Source organism: Cebus imitator, unplaced genomic scaffold (assembly GCF_001604975.1).
Source record: "Cebus imitator isolate Cc_AM_T3 unplaced genomic scaffold, Cebus_imitator-1.0 Scaffold461, whole genome shotgun sequence".
Taxonomy (NCBI): Eukaryota; Metazoa; Chordata; class Mammalia; order Primates; family Cebidae; genus Cebus; species Cebus imitator.
In genome coordinates, this window is record NW_016107776.1 from 931,336 (window position 1) to 951,123 (window position 19,788).

The window sequence follows — 19,788 nt, forward strand, 5'->3', positions numbered from 1 at the left end:
CCACCATGCCCAGCTGATTTTTTGTATTTTTAGTAGAGACGGGGTTTCACCATGTTGACCAGGATGGTCTCGATCTCTTGACCTTGTGATCCACCTGCCTCGGCCTCCCAAAGTGCTGGGATTACAGGCGTGAGCCACCGCGCCCGGCCCGATTTTTCTTATTTATTGTGTTTAAAGTCACAACAAATGGCATAACCTGGCACAGTGCTGCAGTTTATAACTAGTAAAATTCTCATATTTCTGCTCTGTATTTGAAGAATGCTTTCCTCATTGATCCGGGTCATTTTAACTCTTTGAAAACCACCAGCATGTGTGGAGATACTCAGTCTGGCCATGGAGAGGGCAACTTTAGAGTCTGGAGTAGCATTTGGATTACAGATCTGTATGGGGTGCCATGGTACACACCTGTGTCTTCAGCCATGATTTACAAAAGACTCAGCCACTGTCTGCCCCTTTGAGCTAGTAGGCCTCCTCCTTATCAGGGAGCTGCCAGGGAGGCTAATGTCAGAAGTGCTGGTGTCACAGCTCAGGAAGGGCAGCCACAGGCAGGGCTGCTAGCTACAGACAAGACCTAGATTAGAACTGGCCTTTTGGTGCCTGCCTTCTTAATGTAGTCATTTCTTCAGTTGACTTTTGCCTTGGTGGAGATCAAATGAGGAGGCACTTCTGCTTCTACCTGGCATGGGGCTGGTCAGGGCAGACTGCTGGGTCTGCTGTCTTGGATATCTATCCTATGGCTCATAGATTGCAGGTTATGTTTTCCCCAGATGACGCCTCTCCACATTCCTTTTTTCTTCACAGAAATTCTAGCTACTCTGAGAGGTCATTCTGGCTTGGTCAAAGGGTTGACGTGGGACCCTGTTGGTAAATACATAGCCTCTCAAGCTGATGACCGCAGCCTAAAGGTGTGGAGGACACTGGATTGGCAGCTGGAGACCAGCATCACCAAGCCTTTTGATGAGGTAAGTGGGAACAGCTCAGGGAGCTGAGCCCTAGCAGCTGCCCCAGCCCCTTTCTGACTTCTTTGTGCAGAGAGGGAGCTGGCCATGGGCCAGGCCACATGAGGAATGCACAGAGTCCGGGGGTCTGAGCAGATTCACTGAGGCTCTCTTGGGTGGGACTCTGGCCCTAAAAGTCAGATAATACAAAATCCTTCATTTCTGAGATGCCATTTAATTTCCGACTTTGAAATGAAAGGATTTATAGTTTTTGGGTTTCTTTTTTTTAGATGGAGTTTCTCTTTTGTTACCCAGGCTGGAGTGCAATGGCACAATCTCAGCTCACTGCAACCTCCACCTCCCAGGTTCAAGCAATTCTCCTGTCTCAACCTCCCGAGTAGCTGGGACTACAGGCGCCCACCACCACGCCCACCTAATTTTTGTATTTTTAGTAGAGATGGGGTTTCACCACGTTGGCCAGGCTGGTCTCGAACTTTTGACCTCAGGTGATCTGCCCGCCTCAGCCTCCCAAAGTGCTGGAATTACAGACATCAGCCACTGTGCCTGGCTTGGATTTATAGTTTTAAAGTTGAAGTGAACCATAGAGATGTCTCCACATCATTCTGTCACCCAGCTCACTGCCACAGACATGGATTAAACTGCTTCTTAGAGTGTAGAGTTTACACTGAGCCTCCTGCAGAGCAGCTTGTTGGAGGCCGAGGCAGGATGGAAGAGTCCCTCGGGCCATTCCTGACTGTGCTGTGTTGTTGATATGCACCCTGTAGTTCAGGGGCCTTCTTTCCTGGCTGGAGTTAGCAGTACAGTTTGCACATGTTTGGAGATCAGACTGTAGCATCTGTAGTATTTTACTCTCTCTTCCTTTGAGTTCTGATTTCAAATGGAATGAGAGTTCAAGATCACCATTGCTCATTAGACATTTATTAAGTGTCTACTGTGTAGAAGGCAATACTGGACACAGGGAAATAAAAGTAGATTGAGATGGAGTCTTTCCTCTTGAAGCTTAAAGCCCCAAGGAAAGACAGGCATTCCCATCAGTTATATGATGATGGAGTTGTCCGGAGTGCAGAAACAGCCCAGGAGTGGTGAGTGCATCAGGGAAGACTTCACAGAACAAGGGACACATAAGTGAAAGTTTGCAGGAAGAGCAGGCATTTGTCCACTGGTCAGGATGGCTGCAAAAGTAAAGTGATAGTCATGTGTTCAGTTCTCCCTGCATGACACCAGCTCCTGGGCTAGGTATGTACTGGTTTTTACCTTACTTAGTCTTGCCCTAAGGAACTTTTGCTCCTTCTGGAGTTCCTCAGGGCTGACTGCCAGGCAGTGGGGTCCTATAAGCTGGACTCCTAGGGACGGCTTTAGGAGTGTCTTGAGTACCAGCAGGAGCTGGCAGTAATCTTCAGCCTCGGCTGGGTGGGCGCATCTTTCAAGGTAGGGGTGGATCTATGGCCTAAGGCTGGGAGCTGAGGTGGGTGATTTCACTACACTCAGGCCCTGCTTTGTCCTGTCCTGCTCTAGAGCTGTGAGGTCATGATCTTAACCCTTAAGTCTTTAGAGCTGCCCTGGGTCCACCTTGAGCTTCAGGAAGCTGGCTCTAGATCCATGTCATCTCATTTTGCAGGAGGAATAATGTGAAAGGATGCCCTGCCTCAGCCCCCAGTCCAGGTCGGGGGAACAGTGCCTCTCTACTGTTCCTTTTGCAGTTTATGAGGACATTACAAACCTCTTTGCCCTTGTGGGTGTCCTCACTACCCTTCGGGTGAAGCAACAGGCTCAAGATAATAGGTGGTGCCTCGGTCATCAGCTATTACAGTCACAGGCTTCTGCCAGGCTCCTGGGTTAAAAGGGCTTTTTCTCCACCACAGTATACCTTGAGGATGCTGTGCAGATGCCATATGGTAGGTTAACAGGTGCTGTACAGAAGAATTGGGTTAGTGACCAGAGAGATTTGGCCCACACAGAGGCTATGGTTCAGACAGGTAGCCTTCTTGCAGAGCTCCTCAGGGCCTATACTTCTGAACTATATTTCTTTGTTCAGCTTCTCTGGGGGAGTGTAGGATGCTGCAGTTTCCAAATTCATTTCACAGAGCCCTTTTTGGTTGGGCCATCTGGAGAGATGGAAGCTGTCAGTGTAGCCAGAAGCTTGGGATGAATGCTCCACCATCACACATTTATAAATTGAAGTTGGACTTTATCCTTGAGGCCAGAGTTTTGGTCACAGAGGTGGCCTTGAGCTCCTTTCAAGTGCAGATGCTTTTTTCAGTGTGGAGGAACGACACATGTGTTGCGGCTCAGCTGGTCACCTGATGGGCATTACCTGGTATCTGCCCATGCCATGAACAACTCAGGCCCCACTGCCCAGATCATTGAACGGGAGGGATGGAAGACCAACATGGACTTTGTAGGGCACCGGAAAGCTGTGACTGTCGTGGTGAGTGCCCGGGGAACTGAGGGGGATGGGCTCCAAGATTCAGCACATATTAATTCTTGATTTATTTTAAGTAGTTATGCTTAAATATTTTAAAACTAATTTCAGATAGTAAGAGTATGTACTTGGTTGATTTATTGGCAAACTTTAACATGGCGAACATCAACAAAATCAGTCTTGGGCCAGGAACATTGTAGCTCCTCATCAGCCTTTTACATACTCAGGTATGCTCATGGGTGCCCAAGCACAGTGCCCCCCTCACCTGGCTCCAGTGAATACAGGTGTGATTCTGGTGCACCCACCAAGCACTGTGCTTGTCCCTACACCTGGCAGCATCAACCACAGGTGCAAGGCTGTGCCATGGATCACTAAGTTAGGAGCTGCTGCCAGATCTTGCTGCAGCAGCTGAAGAGCTCAGAGGCGTGAACTGCTGTGGGTCCTTAGGCAGGAGAGGTGTCTGGACACTCCTCTTATGCTTCTCCATTAATTTAATTAAAGAGCGTTCTGATAGAGCCCCAGGCAAGCCGTTAAGCAGTTGCAAATAATCTGTGAGAACCAGGACTTTCTTAACACTGGGTAGCCAATAAATAAACAGATTGGTGGGCTAACGTTGATAAAAGTGAAGGATCATCTGAGACCCTGATGAAAACGGGCTTATTTTTGCCTTTGTTTAAACAGATAATAAGCATCATATAGTGTACCTTAAAATATAAATTTTGTGTGAGTAAAGTATTACTTATTTAATTTTTTTGTTTTGGAGTCCATGTAGGGTTTTGTTTGAACCAGAATTTTGTTGCTAAAGTCTTTGGAAATCACTGCTTCGTGGTTAGTGCTCTACATGATTCTCCCATGCAGTCCTCACAACCACTTTAGAGCTGTTCTGGGAGATCATGACCCCTGCCTTTGGCTCACAGAGCTTGAAAGACCCTGCAGCCTCCTGGTGCTAGAGACTATAATCCTGGGGACATGCCTCTGGGTTCCATCTTCTCCAGTCTCTGTGCACCCCTGGTCATTCTTGCCTGCCCTCTGGAATTAAAATATCTCTAGACTACCTGACATCAGGCTTTCCAGAACCCTCTTTCCTCTGCCCTCAGTTTCCCTAGGTTGGGGATTCCCAGAGCACCCATCCCCTTTAAATCCAGGAAGGTGGCTGGGAGCTCAGTGTTTGCTTCCATCCTTTCCAAAAAAAAAGAGAAGTTATTCTGGAGGTAGCTCCCTGGTCTAAGCAGCCAATGAAGCACCTTTGTGTCATGTAACCTTGGTCTCTGGCCCAGGGAGATCACAAATGACTCTGACTGAGTGGATCTCTGCTAGACAGTTATGACCAAACAACAATTGCAGTGAGTCAAGAAGGAATTCAGAGGTTCACACCCTTCCTGCACATTCCCTTGGCCTCTCTTAGGAGATAGGGAATGAGCAGGTCTGTGTTTCTGAAGCACCCTTGGAGGCTCACCTTTTCCACAGGTCCTAGGGATGTCCCTGCCAGGCCAGAGGGAATTGAGAAGGCTAGTTTCAATAGTTATCCATCCCCTCTACTTGGCAGGCTGCAGAAATGGGGAGAGTTTGGTAGTGCTGGTTTTACATCTGCATTTCCCAGCTTACTCATTTGATGCCTCTGCACATACTTTCTGACCTCCCTAAGCCTCCTTTCCATCATCAGCCAGATGCCTCATTGTTGGTCAGGAAGATGCATGCTCAGTGCCTGGGCTCAGAGAATGTCTGTGGGAGACTCCCTTCAGCGGGCTGGGACTTGGGCACAGGGGACATGCCTGATGCTTGATCAATTATTTTTAACATTTGTTATTTGGCTTTAGAAATTCAACCCAAAAATCTTCAAAAAGAAGCAGAAGAATGGGAGTTCTACGAAGCCCAGCTGCCCATACTGCTGCTGCGCTGTTGGCAGCAAGGACCGCTCGCTTTCTGTCTGGGTGAGCCTGCCACCCTAAGCTTTTGTTGCAGAATGTGAGGTATAGGTTGGGGAAGTAGTGAGTGGTGGAAAGAGAGACCTGCTTTGGGTAATGCTCAGAGTGTACCTTCTACTCTGCACCTGGGGTCAGCCCCTCCTTGGAAGCTCACAGGCTCTCCTGCTCTCCCAGAAGGAAGTGTTAAAGACTGGGTCTGTGCTCAGCCAGGAGAGGGCACCTTGACCCCTACCTAGACCAGCTCTTGTGTCCAGACTCAGGCAGCACCCTCAGTGGTCAGTGCCATGGGCAGCATGTTGGGCTTCCTTCCTATTAGAAAAATCTTTATATAAAGTGTATTCGCCTGAAAGGTACAGCTTGGTGAGTTGTCATACATGTTTACACACCAGCGTCATTACTGCCTAGAGTACTCCTTTTTGTCCCTTTGTCCCTCCCGAGTCAAGACCTCCCTCACCATCAAAGCAACCACTCTAATGGCAGATACTGGCAGTATAACAGTATGCTGACAGTATAACAGATACTAATGAGTTTTGCCTGCTCTTGAACTTCATATAAATGCAGTTGTGTGTTGCTTGCTTCTTTGTGTCTTCACTTCTTTTGCTTGACATAGTGTTTTTGAGATTCCTGTATGTTGCTACACTTAACAGTATTTTATTTCTTATAATTTCTGTGTAGCATTCCACTGTGTGAATGCACCACAGTTTGTTTATACATTCTCCTATTGATGGACATTAAGATTGTTTCAGTTTTGAGATATTACGACTAAAGCTGATATGAATATTCTTGTGTAAGTCTTTATGTGGACATATGTTTTCATTTATTTGTGAGTACATACCTAGGAGTAGTATGCTAAAGTTAAAAGATAGAACCAAGTGTTGGCAAGGACATGATAAGCTGGAAGTGATATATTACTGACAGGTGTTGATGCTGGCATGAGCACTTGGGAACCGTGTTTGGCAGTTTCTACCACAGCTAAGCATATGACCTAGAGCACTTCCACTCCTAGGCATATAACCAAGACAGATGAGTGCTTATGTCCACACACAAAAAAAGATACACAGACAGCTGATACCTCCATTTATTAGTCCATTTCACCCCTGGGCGATACTGTGACGGGTAAGGTTGTGAGCCTGGTAGTCCTTACTTGCAGGAGCCCCTGAGATGATGCAATGTGTGTCTTCACCTTCTTTTTTTTTTTTTGAGATGGAGTCTCCCTCTATCGCCCAGCAGGCTGGTTGGAGTGCAGTGGCACTGGGATTACAGACCACTACACCCGGCTAATTTTTTTGTAGGTTTAGTAGAGACGGGGTTTCACCATGTTGGCCAGGCTGGTCACAAACTTCTGACCTCAGGTGATCCGCCACCTTAGCCTACCAAAGTGCTGGGATTACAGGTATGAGCCCCCACACCCAGCCCGATGTGTCTTCATTGTTCCCCTCACCGTCCTAACTCAGTGCCCTCCACAGAACAGGTTCTCAGCAGAGTTATTCAAGGGTAGTTGGTGAGTGAGAACCCAAGGGTAAGTATTGTGGCGGTTTCTAAGTGAGGGCTCCTGAAGGGTTAATTTTCTCACTGCCAGGAGCTGGTGTACTGTGACCTGACTATATGGTGAGAGACACCTCCGCATGCAGTGCAGGAAGCAGCCTTGCTGCTGAGTGTCGACGTGCCAATGTATTTAAAGTTTGATAAAGCAAAGTGCACACACATTAATTTTTTTTTCACTTTGTAAAAAAGTGTCCCTATAAGCTGAGCAAGTTTGAAGTTCTGGTTTTGAAGGTTATCCTCTGGCTGCATTTATTACAGTTTGTTGTACAGAAATCTATTACTGTGTGTGTTGTGATTTTTTTTTTTTAGGCCCAGTATTCACTTAACACCCATTCTGGAACCTGAACCACAGTACCACAGAGAGCCGTTCAGGGCACCTTCCCTGTCTCCTCCCAGCCTGAGGCCCTGTTTGTGGGGCTGCAACCAAAACATCACTGACTGTGGTACCCATATTTCTTAGAATGCTCAGGTCAGGCAGTCACACAGCCTACAGATTTCTGAGGGTCTGTAGGCATATTTATGGGAGGAGGTACAAGGCAGCTTTTTCTAGAAGTGGAATTAGGGTGGAAGCAAGATTCTTAATGTGGGTTCCAGATAGCTCAGACTCTAGACCCCTCTCCAGCACTAGAGTGGACACAGCTTCTCCTTCCCCACATGGCACTCTCAGGCTGCATTGGGACACTCAGCAGCACAGCCTCCCAGAAGCTGCAGCAGCACCTAAGGGAGCCCACGATCCCTTGAGGAAGTGTGTTTCTTACCTGCCCACCATCCTGCAGCTCAGGGCCAGCCAGCAGGGTAGCCAGGCACTTGTGCATGAGAGAAAGAGCCTACCATAGTTGTGGGAACGTGGAGTCAGCGTGCATGCCAGCAATCGGGTGACTTGATAGAGAATATGCACACAGTGCATGTTATGCAGTCATCCAAAAGAGACTTTTATAGGCTATTTAATGACATACTTACTGTGCGTTAAATGAAAAAGCAGCCACAACCATGTGCCTTACTTTGAAAAATAAAATAAATATTTGCATAAAATAGAAGGAAATAATTCATCAAAGTGTTAATAGTAGGTAACTGTGCCTAAATTAAGGGCCCAAGTGTGTATTTCTGTATTACCTGCACATAGCGTAGAATGAGCCTTGGCTAAATGTGTACCAGAGTCCCTTGGGCCCAGGGAAGATGTGTTGTATTCTCTCTCAGGGTGCCTCACCCCCTATCTAGGCTTTGGCATCCTGTTTCCTGTTCCATAGACCCTCTCAGAGGGCCACACTGGGACTGTCCCTCTGCTCAGACCATAGCCCTTCAAAAACCCACTCCCGCTCTGCCTTCTCCATTGCTGCTTGTCTGTGTCTAAAGGTGTCTCCCCGTCAGACCAAAGAAAGCCCTGGAGGCAGGCTCCACTCTAGGTAGGATGAACTTTTTTGGCAAGCTTTGGTTCCCATAGTTTGGGGTCTCCACAGCAACAGTTTGAGTAGAGTTGAAGATGCCTTAAATATCAGCAGCCACTCTGACCAAGGCTTCTAGGCTGGTTATGTTAACTGAGCTGAATGCAAAAGCGGATTTGAGTAATTTCATTAACCTTGGCTGTGTCTTTCTTTCCAGCTCACATGTCTGAAACGGCCGCTGGTGGTCATCCATGAACTGTTTGACAAATCCATCATGGACATTTCCTGGTAAGGTGTATTTTACTTATGGGAATAGGTTAGAAAGAAAGCAGAAACCACACATTGGAACATGAGGCCTCCTGGATGTGACTAGGGTCAGGTGGCCGACCAGTGGCCCATCCCCAGGTGTCACAGTGGCACAGACTAAGAGTGCTGTTTGCCTGTGATTCGGGAACTGGCAATGGTTTGCCTGTTGCTGTGAGAATGTCCTGCCTGTGTAGGATTTGCTACTGGAAAATGCCTTCTCAGGATTTGTATAAGACAAAGAGAATGATGTGATCCTAGTAGGCTCCACTTTACTCCGTCTTTGCATGAAACAAAGTGAGAAGCACACCTTTTGCTTCTCAATGACCTGACTTGTATGGATATTTTGTCAAGTTGTGTTTTTTTTCTTAATGGTTTCAAAACTAAGATAAATAAAATTGAAAATTCTTACAGAACATATGGTAAGGGATACTTTGTATACCTGCTTAGAACTAAAGAACACCAGGGCCCTGTGGGATGCAGTTGTCACCCTCCCCCCCACCACCCTCAGGCCACAGAAGGGAACTAGGAGTTGCCAGCATCTCCCTAGAAGCATGGTCCACCATCCTCACAGGCCAGCTCCTGCGACGTGTGTCTGCCTGGGGCTCTTGCTACCAGGCTGCTGATGACCGTGTCTTTCAGGACTCTGAATGGGCTTGGCATCTTGGTGTGCTCCATGGATGGCTCTGTGGCATTCCTTGACTTCTCCCAGGATGAGCTTGGAGATCCCCTAAGCGAGGAGGAGAAGGTAGGCTGATAGCCCTTGTGCTGCTGGGCGCTTTGGGGCCATAGCTACAGTAGCTCTGAGAGACCCCTACTACACCCTCTTCTTGTGGGATACATAGAAGCGTCATTTCTTAACATGTAATGGGATATTCGTCTTTTATAGGTTGTAATCCTTCTTTACAGCATAGATTAATTTAAAAACGAGTCTCTGTTCATTTTAGAAATAAGTCCTGGAGTTAAGAGTAGAACTATTTTGGGCATCTCTTCTTGAGCTGATAATAGGCCATCTACTGGGAAGTTTTTGCCCTGAGAAAGAGCTGAAGTGACTCCTCAAAGGCCTTTGCCAACATCACTTTCCCCTTCATGGTAGTAATATTGGTCATTTCTTAGCACGTATCGGATGCCAGGCTCTGGAAATGTGTTTTGCACATACAATTTCATTTAAATTGCCCAAAACCCTTCAAGGCAGAGCTCATCCATTTTGTGGATATGGAAACTAAGCCTCAGAAAATAGCATGGCCCTTTGCCCAGTCTGTACGTGAACCTTAGGTTAGAAGAGTGAACCAGGCCTACTGCCTCTGGGCCAGGCCACCTCCCCTCTGTGCTCTGCGGGGGTGATGGGGTCTCCGTGCCCTTCTGCCAAGCTTTGCAAAAAGCCCTGCTTCACCCACCATAGGCTTAGAAACCTGCTGCCACTTGGTGGGATGTATGTATGTGTCTGAAGGGAGTTCTGTGAAAACCTAGAGCAGTCTGGCAGCTCTCCCATATGACCTTACTTGCTGGTGGAAGCTTCCTGTTAACCTACAGTGTGACCTCTCACTAAAATGTGAACCCCTTTGGGGCAGAGGTCTGCCTTGCTGACTGCATTTACATTTCTCAAGTCACAGACTGGGACCCCATGTTTCGGGAACACTAGGGATGCCCTGGCAAACATTGAATTCTGCCTCGAGATTGCAGGGGATAGACTCAGGAGAGAAGGGCAGGAGCCAAGATGGCAAGGGAAGGAGGTTCCGGGACACATCAAGTCCTGCAGGAGTGAGTCCCAAGGCACCTCTCTTGGAACACTGCCTTTCAACCCATGCTCTGTTGTAAAGCAGATATCCTCTTAACCAAGAACAGTCCCTGTTCTTGGGCAGAATCCCACGTTGGACATTTGCACATCCCATGGACGTCTGTTCCTCATGCACTTTCATGCACAGCAGTCACTGCAGTGTGCTGGGGATACCATCTCTGCTCTCATGGGGCTCCTGCCTAGCTTGTTAGGGCCCAAGACTACAAGCGCCTAGGAGGAGGCGAGGATGATGACATATTATGAGGGGTGGTGGTAAAGGAGGCTCCCCAGCTCTGCTATTCCAGGCTTTCCCATACTCTAGAGACACTGTAAGCAGACCCATGGGGACCTCCATCCACAGGACTGATGGCTGCAGATGAGCGGTGAAAGTAGACTCTTGTTCTAGGATCTGATTCCCAAATGCATTTGGGTCCTAGGAGTGATTTAAGAGCCTTAAGTTAGCAACTTGAGTGTCTTCCTTTCCATTGAAACACTGTGGACACTGTGGATTGTCATGTTTTCTGCACCAGACTGTGGGGCAGGTGTTGTCTTCTTGGCTGTCTCATTTACTGTCATCCCAGCTACAGATACAAGGAAGGCCATAAACATCAAGGGAGGGCATGAGACATCAACAGAGCTGTCAAATGAGGGACAAGCAGAATAGGGTGGGAGGCAATGGGAAGCTGGCCTTGGGTCCCTTCTCCACTCAGAGCCAGGAGAGCTCTGCTCTAGTTTGCCCACTTGTGGGCGACATTGGCCATGCTGGTGCTTACACTGGCATGTTGTGCTTCTCTTTGCTTCCCCAGAGCCGCATTCACCAGTCCACCTATGGCAAGAGCCTGGCCATCATGACTGAGGCCCAGCTCTCCACAGCTGTTATTGAGAACCCTGAGATGCTCAAGTACCAGCGGAGGCAGCAGCAGCAGCAGCTGGATCAGAAAAGTGCCTCCACCAGGGAGACAGGCTCAGCCACCTCAGTTGCAGGCGTCGTCAACGGGGAGAGTCTTGAAGATATTAGGAAGGTGAGAGCCCTGCCTGGTGGTACTAAAGACATAGACACATGACCAGGGGACAGGGTGAGGGGCAGACACCAGTGGTGGTAAAGAGGGCGTCTGCTTAGTGTGGCATGGGATTTGTGGGTTAGCCAGCCTTGGGCTTGTTGGCTCCTTGCCCACCACTGTATGACATAGTAATGGGGCCTGGATCCCCTTTGTCAAAGGCCACTATATACCCAGGAGCCCAGAGGAGGTCATCTCTTGTAAGAACTTACAAACTTTAGCCTGCCTGCCTTTCTAGGAAATCCTAGATACTAAGAATAGTGGATTTCAGGCTCTGACCTAAGGAGACTTCTGTGGGCTCCCCTTCTTCATCTGGAAGCCATGTTTCATGAAAAGGGATTGGAAAAGGGTAAGGAACGTTATTGCCTGGTGTATATAAACTATCTCCAGGACCATATGTAGGCTGACAAAACTCCTCCAGGCAATTAAGATATAAAGTATGAGAGAAAACCCCTAGTTATGAGATTTCTGTGGAAGAAAGGATTCTATTTTGAAAGTCAGTTTGAAAATCGCTATCTCAGGCCAGGTGCAGTGACTTACACCTGTAATCCCAGCATTTTGGGATGCCGAGGCGAATGGATCACTTGATGTCAGGAGTTCCAAACCAGCCCTACCAACATGGTGAAATCCTGTCTCTACTTAAAAAAAAAAAAAATTAGCTGAGCATGGTGGCGCATGCCTGTAGTCCCAGCTACATGGGGGGGCTGAGCAGGAGAATTGCTTAAACCCAGGAGGCGCAGGTTACAGTGAGCCGAGATTGCGCCACTGCACTCAGCGTGGGCGACAGAATGAGATTCCATCTCAAAAAAAAAAAAAAAGATAAAGAAAATCCTTAGCTCAGTGACAGACGTGGCTACGGGCGCAGGGCTCAGTCCTTGAGCCCCTTCATTGGCCCCATGGCTGTTGTGCGGGGCGGCCAGTGCAGCATGTGCCCACGGCTTGTTCTTTGCTTAGGTGGCTAGTTTAGTTGTACCAAAAGGGCTTAGAAGGGGAATTTAGAATATATTTCCTTAGAAGCCTTATTATTTTTAAACCTACTGTGTTGAGGTATAATTGGCATATAAAAAGTTACACATACTTAATGTGTACAAAGTAATGATAACCCAGATACAGAAAGACAAGTACTGCATGATATTCATCTTATATGAGGAATCTAAAATAGTCAGACTCACAGAGGCAGATAATAGAATGGTGAATACTGGGGTCAGAGGAAAATGGAGTTATTAGCCAAAGAGTATAACGTTTAAGGTATAGAAGATGAATAAGTCCTAGTGATCTCGCCTACAGCATAGTGCCTATAGTTCACAATACAATACTGCACACTTAAAACCTCGCTAATTGGATAGATCTTATGGTAAGTGTTGTTATCACCAGGAAAAAAAGAAACTTTATTTTTTATTTGGAAATAGTCGGCAGAAACTTTGCATTTATGTAACTCTGCTTTGCCAGAATCTTTTGAAGAAGCAAGTTGAGACTCGGACGGCAGATGGTCGGAGAAGAATCACACCTCTCTGCATAGCACAGCTGGACACTGGGTACTGGTTCATTCCGCTTTTATGATTTTATCTAGCGAGGTCTTCCTGTCTTCTTTTAGCAGTTAATGCTTTCACAGTGAGGATCTTCAAAGGCCCTTCACAACCTGACTGGTAGAATGTGGAAGCAAGGAAGTTGAGCCCAGCTTCCTATAGTCGCAAAGCCCACACTCCTCCTGGAGCCCTTGTGCACACCTGAATCATGTGGTGGGTGGGAGGGCTAGGCACGTCTGCTGCACTTCACTGTTGCCAGGGCACCAGAGGACACACAGGGAAAGCAATCAGGCTGATATTTTTTGTCTTTCATAATGTTATTTTTTTTTTTATTATGAAAGGTATGTTTACACGTGTTAAATTTAGAAAATAGTAAAAGTCCAAAGGAAAAAAACAAATCCATAATCCAGTCTCTCCAGTATAGTCACTGTATTTGATATCTCTATTTCCAGTCTTTTTTTCCTCACTTGTCACTGTTTCTTGCCTATTCATCCATTTTAATAACTAGTCCTCTGAAGCATTTGCTATCTGATTATCCAGGTTCCCGTCCTAGGATTTGCTTAGCCAGCTCATTGTGGACTTGTATTTGTGTCCAGTTTCTTGTGATTGTAAATGAGTCTTTGAGCTCACCTGTGGTTGTTCTCTCAGGATAACTTGTAGAAATGGAATTATTGGGCAGAGGGTAGGGCTCTGAAACACATTTCCCTTTGAGGGACAGAGATGGGGGAAGAAACTCATTCACCACTTGCTGTTGTCTGAGTATATCAGTGCAGATTGTTTTTGAATGGTTATTCTCCCCAAAATGATGTGTGTTGATTCAAAAAAAAAAAAAAAAAAAAAGGAAAGAAAAATGATTAGGCCCTGGGTGAAAAAAATAGACCCCCACTGTCAAGGCAGTTCACACTCTGGGTTTTATTTTCATACCACTGATCTGCTCAGGGCATCAGTAAGCCCTTCATGGAAACTACACACATCCAGGCCTCTGCGTTTAGCAGTTGTCTATCCATGAGCTATTCCAAATCTTCCTGAACAAACCTTCACTTGTACAGTGTACAGATCCATCTCCTTGTCTTAGGTGTGCAGGCTCTGAGGTCCCTGCGAGTAGAGCCAGACGAGGTCTACTGACTCCCCCAGAGCAGTCATTTTCTTTTGACTAAGTCTTTTTCCTATTGTGACCCTATAGGAGGTAATGCCCCTGCCTACCTTTTACTAGGACCAAATGAGACCCGATGTGGGTCTGAGCTCTGAACACACTGGGTCTGAGGGACAGGGAGGTGGTGATGGTGACACTTTGTACTGTGGATCATTCTAGGCCTTACCTGGTGAGAAGATGTAGATGGCTTTCTAGCTGGTCTGGGGCCAACTTTCTGACATAGGATGCATATTTCTGGCACCAGGACCGGATCCCTTTAGTGTTAAAAGCTTTTTGGCCTCCTGATTCCCACGTTCTAACAAGTAGCAACAGAATAGGTCCTTATTAGCTGAGCTAAATCAAGAAAGAAAAGAAAAGCTTAAATATGCAAAGCAGGTGTAAGTGAGAAATAATAGCAGACAAAAAAGTTGAGAAACTATTTGCTGAACTTCATAAAGTGGATGGTTTTTAAAGAAAATAAAATTAATGAAAGTAAAAAATTGTTGTAGAAGAGATAGAGGACAGTGTCACAGAGTTAACCCCACCAAAGTCACCACAGTTAGACTGCTTCACAGGGAAACCTCAGGAACTTTTAAGGAACAGGTAACTGTTAATACCATTTTAAATATTCTAGTTCATGGAGAAGAAATGTGCAGATTTTTATTTTGAAATGAACATAATATTTACACCAAAATCTAACAAGGATAAAACATCATAAATCCCAGATCAGTCTCATTTCTGAATGTCAATGCAAAACCTAAGTAAAATAGTAACAAGCAGAACCTTACTGCATGTTAAAAGGCTAATATACCATGATCAAGTGAGGTTTGTTTCTGGAAAGTAAGGAGGTTCAAATTTTAGGTAACTATTTAGTTCCACATATCAGTAGATCAAAAGAAAAAAATTATATGATCTCTTTTATCAATGCTTAACAGGCATTTTGGTAAAATTCAATGCCATTTTGTTTTAAAACTCAGTTAAATGGGAGTAGGTGGATGCTTCCTTAACTCGATAAATTATTTCAAATTAAGTTCAAAAACTAAATAAATGCCTACTCTTGGAATTATAATTTAACATTGCTCTATAGGTTCTAGCCTGTGTAGTTAGTCAAGGGAAAGAGCAAATTAGAAAGGATAATTATTTAAGGATGATGTAATTTGTAAGAGAATTATTTGGAAAAACTGCCATAGGCAATGAAAGAAGACAGTCACATGGCTGGATACAATCAACATGAAGTCAGGTAGCACCAACTACACTCAGAGCCCATAAAGAAATGTCATATTCACAAATAAAAGACTTAGGATGCAACCAGAGATATAGATCTTAATGAAGAAAAAATTAAAAACCCTACTGAGAGGCCTCAAGGAAAACTCAAAAGAAGTAACTAGAAATTCATGCCATTGATTAGCTAGGATGGCATCATAAAGATGTGAGCTGTCCTGTAGCTGATTTAACCAGTACAAATAACCATAGGAATTTTTGGAATCAGACAAGGTAACTCTATAAAGTTATGTGGAAAAATCCACCAGGCACAGTGGCTCATGCCTGTATTCCCAGCACTTAGGGTGGCCGAGGTGGGCAGATCACCTGAGATCAGGGGTTTGAGACCAGCCTGGCCAACATGGTTGAAACCCCATCTCTACTAAAAATATAAAAAGTAGCTGGGAATGGTGGTGTGTGTCTGTAGTCTCAGCTACTTGGAGGCTGAGGCAGGAGAATTGCTTGAACCTGGGAGGTTGCAGTGAGCCAAGATTGTGCCGCTGCACTCCAGCCTGGGTGACAGAGTGAGACGTCATGTCAATCAATAAATAAAATAAAGTTATGTGGAAAAACAAATAGGAATGACTGAAATATTTCTGAAAAAGAAGATTAATCAGGGTAGACTAGCCCTACCAGAACTTATATATATATATATATATATATATATATATATATATATATATATATATTTTTTTTTTAATTAAGGCATGATCTTGGCTCACTGCAACCTCCGCCTCCCAGGTTCATGAGATTTCTGCTTTAGCCTCCCGAGTAGCTGGGATTACAGGTGCCCACCACCATGCCCGGATAATTTTTGTATTTTAAGTGGAGACGGGGTTTCACCATGTTGGCCAGGCTGGTCTCGAACTGCTGACCTCAAGTGATCCACCTGCCTCGGCTTCCCAGAGTGGTAGGATTACAGGCGTGAGCCCCTGTGCCCGGCTGGAAATCAAGTATTTCGATTTGAAAAAATGTCAATATCACTCATATCAAAGTTAAAGTAAGATACCATTTTTCAACTTTCAGATTATTACGTGTCAAGAAATTTGATAAAAGTGTTACCAAGTGCCTATGTGGGGAAATAGGCACCCTTATACATGCCTTGTAATTTAAACCTCTAAGGAGGGCACTTTAGAAATATTTATTCCAAATCATCAGTGAAGATTCCATTTGCTGCTACAATTCTACTTCCAGGAATTTATCCCATGTATTATGTGAATCTTAGGGGTAATGACAATTATTAGAATTTCATAATTCTTTGAGCACCCAATATGTGTTCGAAGAGTGTCCTACACTAACTACTTTAGTCCTGATAGCAACCCCATGGGGAGAGTCCTGGCACTTTGCATTTTGCAGACAAGAGTAGTTGGAACAAGTCACAAGCTTGCAAATGGCAGAGGAGTCAGACCTGGCTGGTTTGTCCCAGAATCCTTAGTTTTGACACTGCAATACCTTACATCCTGGTACAGCAGCTCCTACGACATGTGTTTGCATAGTTTAACACCTCTGAGATTAGGGTGTGTTGTACAATCAGTGGCATCTGACAAGTAGCAGCATTGTTTTCTTTCTTAGTAGTACATAGAGAACCTGTAAATCCTAGATTCAATTAAATATAGTATATTAAATGGGTTTAAATTTCTTTTTACTTTTCTGTAACTTTGCAGATTTTCTATCATGAAAACATTGCCTTTGGACCTAGAAAGAAAGTTATTTGAATGTATAAATTACTGGATGTGGCACCTGACTTTCAAGGCTGACTTTTGTTCTTACTTGATGACAGGGACTTCTCCACGGCATTCTTTAACAGCATCCCCCTCTCGGGCTCCCTGGCGGGTACCATGCTCTCTTCTCATAGCAGTCCACAGCTACTGCCACTGGACTCCAGTACCCCTAACTCCTTCGGCGCCTCGAAGCCTTGTACAGAGCCTGTGGTGGCTGCCAGTGCCAGACCTGCGGGCGATTCTGTCAATAAGGACAGGTTAGTGGGTGCCAAGGCTTGTTCCCTTTCCTGGGGAGAGTTCAGGTTTGCACATAATTTTGGGGATAGAGAATTTTACTCTGTACTTTGTGGCCCCTTCAATGAATAAAGGAAGAAAAAAGTGTGTGGTGTGATATGAAATGAGGACTTCTCAGAGGGGAGGACTTGCTTAGTGAGTCTCTGATGCACAGGACCATGAGGATTTCACAAAGAGTGTATCAAGGCTGACTGAGGGTCAGGCTGCTACGGGTGGGAACTACCTGTGCAGTGCTACATGCAGCAGGATCCGTCCCACCTCCTGGCAGCTCTACACTGGAAGTACTTGACATTTCTGGGGCCTCAGCGTCCACTTCACTCTGCTGGGCACATCACACAGCATTCATCCCAGATAGGGTGCTCCTGTGGGAGGTCACAGACTCCCCTCATACTCTCAGAATTATATTCACTCAGAGAGCTTGAGTCATCACCCCTCTTTACTTGTAACAAAATTAGAAATCAGAAAAAAACAGTCAAGCACGAATGAAAGCCAGGAGTGAACATTTGCCTAGCACTTCCTTTGGGTTACATGCCGTGCTAGGCCCCAGGCATTGCAGGGGCTTAATTGGCGGGTCCTCACCCTCAGAGTATGTAGGCTGGTTGGGGAGAGGCAGCCACAGGGTTGCAGGTGGCCCCCCAGATCCCCTGGGTAGAAATGGCTAGCTATCTGAAGAGGGCCTGGTGTCTCAGGGATCAGGGAGGTGCCTCAGAGGGTGCCCTGCGCACGGCTCATACAGGCCCACCAGGGGATGTGGCATGGGGATTAGGGATAGCAGCCCCCCAATCCCCTGAGGAAGGCCAAAACGGGGGAGAAGGCCTAGGTGTCTATGCTGGACCAAGTAGTCTGGGCTTTTCCCCAGAGTGGAGACATAGAAGGTTTTGAGACCTCCATTTTATGAAAGTGATGCCCCAAATTAGCCACTCCCTGGCACATACAGCTGATTCCATCAGAGTGATTCTTCACTGGTGTAATGGAGTCTTGTGTTACTATAGCCTTCTACTTCTGGGTGCTAGCACATGGCTGTGGAGGCATGGCCAAACATTAGGTCACTGCCCTGAGGGAACCCTCAGAGGGTAAGAAGAGAAGACTGAGCAGGAAGACCAGTGAGGAAGCAGAGCATCCTGTGAGGAAGGGGGCCTGGGAAGGACAGACCATGCCATTATCTGAGAACTTCTTTGGGGATGGCCTATTCTAGTGGCCACAGGTCATAGAGGAGGATAAAGGGGGTGTCCAGGGTGACTACCAGGCATGTGGTATAGGGTCTGGGCAGATGTGAGTGGAAGGTGTTAGCCTGGGTGTGCACAGGAGGAGGCCCAGTGGCCTTGGTCCCAGCTTGTGGTGTGGGCTTGGCCATGGAGGATGGACCAGGCAGGCTCCTGCCTGGCCTCTCCTTTATCTGTGGAATAGAAGACGCAAGCTGTGTGATGAGTAGTTGGAGCATAATGCTAAGTATGTGACACTGTTACAGGGAGAGATGGGAGGGGCACCCAGGCTGGAGGATACCTGGCTGAGAGTAAAGGCCAGGAGCAGACCATGGTTTCAGGACCCCAGGTGCAGGCTTATCTCATGAGGCTCATTTTCTAAGTGGGAAATGTGAGTGGTTGGAGTGGTTTGGAGTAGAGGTGCTATATTCAAGTTGTGGAGATAGGGTAATATGACTAGAGAAAAGTGTTGTAAGAACCATGTTCTAGGCCTCGTGCTACCCCTAAAAGCTGTCAAAACAATGCAAAGGGGGAGATGTGAATGCATTCGCTCAAAACTTTCTAGGTGTCCAGAATTTTAACACATGAACATTTTAAAGAAATGGGAATAGTAGATTATATCTTGAAATTTTTTTGTGTTTATGAAAGTTTGATGTTTGTGCCTTTTTTAGTAGTCTCCAAATAATGCAAATACTAGACCTCCAGATCCTTTTAGGATTGTGCTTGACATGCCTCCCCTCTTCTTCACCCCAGTATGAATGCTACCTCTACTCCTGCTGCATTGTCACCTTCTGTGTTAACGACCCCGTCCAAGATTGAACCCATGAAAGCGCTTGACTCCCGGTTCACAGAGCGGTCCAAAGCCACGCCAGGTGCTCCTGCCCTGACCAGTGTGACCCCAACAGCCATGGAAAGGTAGGTGGTAGCTGCAGCACCCTGAAGGGCCAGGGAGGGTGCAGGCATTAGTCAACAGCACACTGGCAATGTTCCTACCAAGCAGCCTGCCTTCCTGTTGGGGAAAAGACTCTAGCCTCTCAATGCATTGGGAGCAAGACTGCAGAGCCCTTAGTGAGCTGCCAGCTCCGAGGAGAAAGGAGTGGCTGCTTCAAGTGGGAAGGTGGCTGGAAGCTGTGGGGGAAGACACAGCACAAGAACCACAAGGGCAAAGACACAAGAATTGGTCAGTGCAGAGGCTGGACTGAGAATAATGGTATTTGGATAGAGCCCAGAGTTTGCCTGGAAGAGGGCAAGAGATTAGTTGGAGAGGTGGAAGGCTCTTATA

General features: G+C 46.3%; 1 protein-coding gene across 5 annotated transcripts in view; it reads left to right on the forward strand.

The window, feature by feature from the left end:
• The window catches only part of LOC108291639 (protein HIRA), a 106,383-nt gene that overhangs the window by 34,526 nt on the left and 52,069 nt on the right, over positions 1–19,788 (forward strand). For all 5 annotated transcript variants that reach the window (XM_017512084.2, XM_017512083.2, XM_017512085.2 and 2 more), the window contains 9 exons: positions 802–962; positions 3,220–3,387; positions 5,199–5,312; positions 8,451–8,521; positions 9,179–9,284; positions 11,120–11,335; positions 12,821–12,906; positions 17,070–17,267; positions 19,260–19,421. In XM_017512084.2, the coding sequence (XP_017367573.1) occupies positions 802–962; positions 3,220–3,387; positions 5,199–5,312; positions 8,451–8,521; positions 9,179–9,284; positions 11,120–11,335; positions 12,821–12,906; positions 17,070–17,267; positions 19,260–19,421 (1,282 nt within the window). The remainder of the gene's footprint in view (positions 1–801; positions 963–3,219; positions 3,388–5,198; positions 5,313–8,450; positions 8,522–9,178; positions 9,285–11,119; positions 11,336–12,820; positions 12,907–17,069; positions 17,268–19,259; positions 19,422–19,788) is intronic.